General features: G+C 40.8%; 1 protein-coding gene across 1 annotated transcript in view; it reads left to right on the top strand.

The window, feature by feature from the left end:
• Positions 1–5,905, top strand: part of LOC103610261 (PI-PLC X domain-containing protein 2-like) — a gene marked incomplete at its 5' end in the record, with an annotated part of 13,295 nt that extends 7,390 nt beyond the window's left edge. Inside the window, one exon of the mRNA XM_008594464.1 lies at positions 5,460–5,905. Within this exon, the coding sequence (XP_008592686.1) occupies positions 5,460–5,619 (160 nt within the window). The remainder of the gene's footprint in view (positions 1–5,459) is intronic.
• Positions 5,906–7,741: the final 1,836 nt, after the last annotated feature.

The following is a 7,741-nucleotide window of genomic DNA, read 5'->3' on the forward strand; positions in this document are numbered from 1 at the left end:
TAGCTTATTCTTATTTTTAAATACCCCCGCTCCCTTATTAGTACAGCTCTCTGCTCAGACTAGAGTGATTTTTTTTCCCATTGCTTTCCACACATGTTCATGTGAGCCCCTGCTGGTCACAAGGATATTGCAGGGGTGCATCATGTGTCCCCAGGCCTGTGTGTCGACAGAAGGAAATGCAGCTCTGCTCAAGAGTTTGTTCCCAAATGCCAGTGCAATGTGTGGCTTCATTTCCTCTGAGCTATTGAACTAGCATGGGGCCTTCCTCTGAGTACCAGTATCCAGAGAGTCTGTCCTAACTGAGAAGCCACATGGGGGTGCTGTCAGACTGGTCCAGGGCACTGGTTATCAACTCAAACCAAGAGGAAAAAGACAAGGTATATTTTCTTACAAATGTAGAGAGGGTTTTCTCAGCAGGGAATTAACTCCCCAACAGTTAGGTGAACTTGGGACCTTAGATCTTGTTTACCTTAGTTCATCTCCCTAGAAGGAAGCCACAGAAAATATAGCCATTCTGACTGAATTTGTATAGGGGATTTCCCCCAGATTCATAGAAACTGAAATTCAGATTCATAGCACTTCCACTGAAATCAAGTGAAAGCATGTTTTGCCTAAGCCTGAGGACAGAGCATCCATGGGATTCTAGAAGGGGACATGGACTGAAATCAGAAAGCCTGAGATTGAAGCCTGACGTGGTCCTTGTTATGAGCTGAATTGTGTCCCCTTTACCCCCGAAATTCATATGTAGAAGCCATACCCCCCCAATACCTCAGAATGTCACTATACTTGGAAATAAGGCCTTTAACAAGGTTCATCAGAGAACTAAAAATAGATCTACCTTACGACCCAGCTATCCCACTACTGGGTATATGCCCAAAGGAAATTCAATCAATATATCAAAAAGACACCAGCACTCCCATATTCATTGCAAAGCTACTCACAATAGCAAGATATGAAATCAACCTAAATGTCCATCAGCAGATAAATGGATAAAAAAACTGTGGTATGTATACACAATGGAATACTATTCAGCTGTAAAAAGAAATGATATCCTATCATTTGCAACAACATGGGCAGAACTGGAAACCATCATGTTAAGTGCAGTAAGTCAAACACAGAGAGACAAATATCACAAAATCTCACTCACATGTGGAATCTTTAAAAAAAGAAAAAATAGTTCTCATAGAAGTAGAGAGTAGCATAATGGTTACCAGAGGCCAGGAGGGGAGAGGATTGCAGAGGACAAGAAGTGGTGAACCAACAGATTCAAAACTATGCTGTCTACTCTAAATGAATCATTGTGCAGTATATGCATGTATCAAAACAACATACTGTACCCCACAAATATGTACAAGTGAATGTTAAATTTTTTTTAAAATTAAGAATAAAAAAGTAATTAACTTAAAGTGAGGCCATTAGGGTGAGCACTAATCCAATCTGACTGGTGTCCCCAAAGAAAGAGGAAATTAAGACACACAGAGAGACACCAGAGGTATGTGCACACAGAGAAATGGCCGTGTGAGGGAGGACACAGTAAGAATGTGGTCATCTGCAAGACAAGGAGAGAGGCCTCAGGAGAAAACAAATCTGCTGGCACCTTGATCTTGGACTTTCAGTCTCCAGAACAGGAGAAAATTAATTTCTGTTGTTTAAGCCAACGAGTGTGTGATATTTTATGGTAGCCCTAGCAAACTAGTGCAGTCCCTTAGCAACAGGGTGGCCTTGGACAAGTTTTCTGAAGTCTCTGAGCGGTGGTTTTCTCACCAGTTAAATGGGGTTGATAGTACCTCACAAGAATGTAGTCTTAACATGAAAATATCTGCCAAATGGTGCCTGGCACAGAATAGGCATACCATCCCTATTTGTAAAGAAACCTGGAAGACAGAGGATCAACTTTGTCTCAGGTGGGCCTCGAGGTCAAAGGAAAGTTTTTGACCTACTGCTCTGCAGCTTGTGACAATTGTTGCCTCAGGGGCCTGTCACCATCCTGGTAAATGCCAGGAGTTGAGAAGATAAAGCGGCTCCTCTTCACAGTGGGTTCTATGTTTCCCTTTCTTTGTAAGTAATCATGGTTATTTGATCCTTGCCTTGGGGAAGGTTGACACATGCAACCTGAAGCTCACACAGAGCTCTTTGTCACCTGAGACCACAGGTACATACCTTTCCCACATTTCTCTGCTCAGGCTCCAGGGATCCTCCAAGGTTGGGCTCTGGCTGCAGCTGGCTCGAGTTGCTGCCAAGGCTTGAGTTCTCACTTCCCCCGATGACCGGCAGAGGGCGCCTGTATTTCATACTTTAACACTGACCAAGGATTTTAAGAAGTCTTGAATGCATCAGGCTCAGTATTACTGTGTCCTTCACATGGGCCACTGTGAATTCGTGGTCTCTGTCTCCAAGGGAGGCCTGTATTTGCAGCCCTTCATTCTCAGGCCACAACATTTTGTCACCTAAGCATCAAGATGTGACAAGTTTAAGGAAGTTTCTTACCTCCCACCCCCAAATATCTCTACCTTACACTCTCCCGTTTGTGATTCCTTCTCTTGTGCCAAACATTTACAGAGCACTTACTATATCCCAGGAAACTACTCTAAATACTTCACATGTATTATTTTATTTAATTCTCCAAAAATCTGTGTGAGTTATTATTACTGTCTCCATTTTCAGGGCAGAGACTGAGGGACAGTGAAATTCATAAGTTAAGATCATATCGAGATTATTAAGTCTTCCAGAGTCCCACTTAAAAATGGAAGCACCACTGGGAGGGTGATGTAAGTCGTAATTAGCTACTAACATAACCATGTTACTTGATTTAGGAGATGTGTTTTAGCCCATGGTTGACTATAGAGTCCCCTGAGTGAGGGAGGACACCCAGGATGGATTATAATTGTCATGACAAGGAAAGAAGAGAGAGAAGTGTGAATTGCTGCCAGGGCCTTAACAAGGTTTTCTAGAATACTAAGCAGCCAGGATGTATGGTGAGAGAAGAGAGGGCAGCTTCAAAGAAAAAAAGGAGAAAATGAAAAACAGAGTGTTACCAAAAGAAGAGAAAGGGGCCGATTAAGATAATAAACTTCACTTATTTTCAATTTTGGTGTAAAGCAAATCCTTCCTAAAAAACTCTAGTCCCTTTAACCAAAACTTAAGCCCTAGTTTCTGTCCTCCTTAAAGCATTCTCAACCTATCAAGTATTTAGTAGCTGTTTTTACCATGATGCAAAATTATGAGTACACTTTATTGCTCCCTGCTGCCCATGGTTTTGTTTTTTGTTTGTTTGTTTTGGGCAGCTGTTCGGTAAGGGGATCCGAACCCTTGACCTTGGTGTTACCAACACTGCACTCTGACCAACTGAGCTAACCAGCCAGCCCCTGCCCATGGTTTTATACACTTAGTACTAATATAGAAACTATCACATTGAATTATCGTTATTTATTTATATCACTAAGAAACTGGCTATCACATAGGAAGCCTTCAATTTGTAAAATGAGAATAACAGACTGTGTTCATGAGTCCACAGATTAAGAATTGGTCTGTAAAGAAATCACAGAAAAAGTAAACCTTGACTCCTACTTTATACCATACACAAAAATTCATTTGAAATGGATATTAGAGCTAAACATAAAAGCTAAAACTATAAAGCTTTTAGAAGGAAACATAGGAGAATATTTTTGTGAATTGGGACTAAACAAAAGTTTATCACAAAAACCATTTAAAAAATTGATAAATTAGACTCCATCAAAACTAAGGAATTCAGCTCATCAAATTATGTCATTGAGAAAATTAATAGGCAATCTACAGTCTGAGAGAAAATATTCACAAAATGTATCTGATAAAAGACTAGTATCGAAAATACATAAATAACTTCTACAACTCAACAATTAAAAAGAGAAAAATAATTAAAAACGAGTAAAAGAATTGAACAGATACTTCCAAAAAGAAGATGCAGAAATGGTCATTAAGCACATCACAAGTTGTTCAACATCATTAGTCATCAGAAAAATGAAAATTAAAACCCTGTGAGATATCTTTACACACCCACTAGAATGACTAAAATTAAAAAGACTTGATAGCACCAAAGTTTGGGGAGGACATGAAGCAACTAGAACTCTCATACCTGGGTGGTGGGAGTATACGATGGAACAACCTCTTTGGGAAAACATCTGGCAGTTTCTTATAAAACTAAGTGTAAACCAATCCTATAGTGCAGTAATTTCATTCCTTGGTATTTACCCAAAAGAAATGAAAATAAATATCCACAAAAAGACTTGTATAAGAATGCTCATAACAGTTTTATTCATAATATTTAAAAACCAGAAACAGCCTATGTATCCATCAGTAGGAAAATGGATAAACAAACTTGCAGTGTATTCATACGATGTATACTATACAGTGATAAAAAAGAACAAACTACTGATACATGCAGCAACATGGATGCATTTCAGAAGCATTAGGCTGAGTGAAAGAAAGCTCACACACAATGAATACATACTGCGTGGCTTGTATGAAGTTCTGGAACAGGCAAATCTAATCTATGGGCAGAGAAATATCTGCATAGTTGTTGTGATACATGCAGCAACATGGATGCATTTCAGAAGCATTAGGCTGAGTGAAAGAAAGCTCACACACAATGAATACATACTGCGTGGCTTATATGAAGTTCTGGAACAGGCAAATCTAATCTATGGGCAGAGAAATATCTGCATAGTTGTTGTCTCTGGGAGGATGGGGCAGGCACTGGTGGGGAAGGAGAATGCAGGAACTTTCTGGAGTGCTGGTAATGTTCTATATCTTAATTTGGGTTTGGGTCATGTGTGTACGTTTGTCAGAATTCAGCAAATGTATACTTAAGATTTGCACGTTTTATTGGAGGTAAACTTTATGTCAAAAGAAAAACAAACTGAAAACAAGTATTGAATCCTAGTTACCATATTCTTGCTGAAGTATTTAGGGGATGTGTATAGATGTTTGTAATTGGAATATGTCAAAAATATAAGATGGATTGATGGAAGGATAATGATGGGCTGATGGATAGATATGTGGTGAGCAAGTTTAGTAAAATGTTAGTAGTAGAATCTAGGTGGTGGATATACTTACTATAAAATTCTTTCAGTGTTGCCATATGTTTGAAAATTTTCATGATAAAAACAAAATTAAAGAACCCACCAATAATTAGGGTTTGATCTTAGTTTTTCAAGGTCCGGTTGACATGGTATCTCTTTGGTGTTTGGGACAAATAATCTCGTCTTCCACAAAGAAACCCTGGAACATGTACTTCTCTAATGGAATAAAGACCACTTCATCTCTGAAGGAGATGTAAAGCTTAAAGGGACATACCTCTGGGGGCTTGTCCTTTGATTGACATTCTTCTGTTGTACTAATGGAAATGTTTTGTTTCTGTTTCTGGAGGGGTCCCTCTGAACTCTACTGTCTGTTCTCTTCTCCCAACACTTTTGTCTGTATAGGAATCTTCCTGCCATTCTCGACTGGGTAAAAACTCAGAAGCCTGGATCCATGGGTGTCAACATCATCACATCTGACTTCGTGGACCTGGTGGACTTTGCCACAACCGTCATCGAGTTGAATGACCTCCTACAGGAGGACAGAGCTTTGGCTAAATGCTGATTTAATTTTTTATTTAACTTAATGTTGAATTTGTTGAACAGGGTAGAGTTCTGAAGCGTTTCCTGTTAGGATGGTCCCTGGGCAGTGATGGTGAAATAAGAGGAAGAGGACTATTTTTTTTTTTTTCCTTCCTCACAGGGCCATTTGGAGAAAATTACAAGGCCTTTAATTGCATTTTTCCCAAATGAGACTTTTAAAAAACTTAAGTCCAAGGGAAGAAAGCATGTTCCGTGTGATTAAAGTCAGGATCTCCCCAATGGCTTATGGTAGTGAATGGAATATGGAAGTAGGATCTCCAAGTTTCATTGGAATATTGAGGGTCCCCTAAGTGGCCCAGCTCCCTATTGTCTTCCAGGTTTTGTGTTTGAGCCAGTCAGAAGACCGAACCCGAAACACATTCCTGGCCAAAAGAATGGCTCACTGCAGGTGTGGACTGCCCTGTGGGGTGGCCCTAACACCAACCTTGGGCTCTGAGGAGGGAGGGGACCAAGCACAAGTTCTCCCTAGGATTGTTGAATGCCACTACTTCTTCCCTAAGAGAGTAAGATGTATTTATCACTGAGGTGTTTCAGCCACACACTGTTCTTGCGTAGCTTGTGCTGGTAACTGGTCACCTTCATTCTTCAGATAAACAGTGCGTAGTGCCCTTGGTATTAGAAATATGTTTCCCAGTTTGAAGACATTGATTCCTTTCTGTTTCTTTTGGCCCTTTCTTAAAAGTTAAAGGAACAGTGATGGGCGATCTTTTCAGTGTGGGGCCCAACAAGGGCTAGACATGCGTGTTTGCTGCATGCCGGATTTCTTTGTTTAAATTCTGTAGCTTTTCCCAAAATGGCTTCCAGGTAAGCACCTGCATCATTTTGGCAAAGTCCTCTTTGGAGTGGGGTCTTGGAGCCAGATATTGGAATTGCATTTTGCTGTGGACTGCTTAGGACTCAGGTCAACAGTGTGGGAAACAATGCTAAGTGGAATTCACCTTATCCATGACACTATGAAGGCAGGTGCAGGATGCACAGGAGAGTGCAATGGCATTCCAGCAGGAAGCTCCAAGTGGGTTTGGAGCCTTCTGTAACTCCTTGAACACAAGACTACCTCGGGGACATTTAGGATGATATGTGTGTCAGGAAGTGAGAAATACCCAATGCTAGAACGTTTCCAGTTCTTGTCTTGATTGTTCTACTTTCCTTAGTTTGTTTTGAGCCTATAATCACCACTGCATGAGGGCTTTGAAACTCAAGCGGGTATTTTTTTTTTTTATTGATAAGAGGTGCTTATCTATAAAGAGCCCTCTTGTGTTTTCACTTATTTATTTATTTATTCATGTATTTATTCATTGATTAAATATCGCAGTGCTTCTGATGTCAAGAGCACTCTCACAGGATCTTACGAAACCTTTCTTACCCAGGACAGATGCTGCTATGTCTTCCTGCTCTCAACAGGACTGCTCATCTCAGGGCTGTGAATGACCCGTGTCTCTGCTGGAAATGTCCTGGCTCCCCCAGTCCTTCTGGGGACAGTGTATATGTGTGGATGTGGGCCAGATCTGAAAAGCCACTACCAAGCCGTGCACTGGGGCAGAAGATTAAATGGGTCATGAAGAACTCTCAGTTCTTAGGTAGACCCTTCAGAAGAGTGTTGGAAAGGAAGGAGCTAAAAAGAACACTGGGCATGAGAGTATGTGCACTTTGATGCTCCTCAGCACTATCTGAGAATCCCTAAGGAAGTGTCAGCTTCTGGGTTCTTAGGAGGAAATATAAACATGGAATCCCGAATGGATGTATGCACTTATAAAGACTGTTGGACCCTTCTCCCAGCAGTTTTCTTTTTCTATCCTTTGACATTCATAGCTGGATCTTGCATGTTGCCTGCAGTGGGGGGTATCCTAGGTGAACTACCGAAAGCACATGCACACCCCCAATTCCTGGTCTTCCAGCCTTTACTTTCTGTAAGTAATTTAAGCCCTGACTTTGAGCTTCCACAGCTTGAGGAGGTCATAACACAAATGCCTCTGGGGGAACCTGATTTAACTTTCCCATTCTTCCATTTGAACCCCTCCCCAAAGAGGTTTCTGGGATGGTATTGTCAAATTCTGTAGGGCCTTCTCTAGATAACACTTTCTTAG

The sequence above is a fragment of the Galeopterus variegatus genome, unplaced genomic scaffold (assembly GCF_000696425.1).
Source record: "Galeopterus variegatus unplaced genomic scaffold, G_variegatus-3.0.2 Scaffold10836, whole genome shotgun sequence".
NCBI classification, from domain to species: Eukaryota; Metazoa; Chordata; class Mammalia; order Dermoptera; family Cynocephalidae; genus Galeopterus; species Galeopterus variegatus.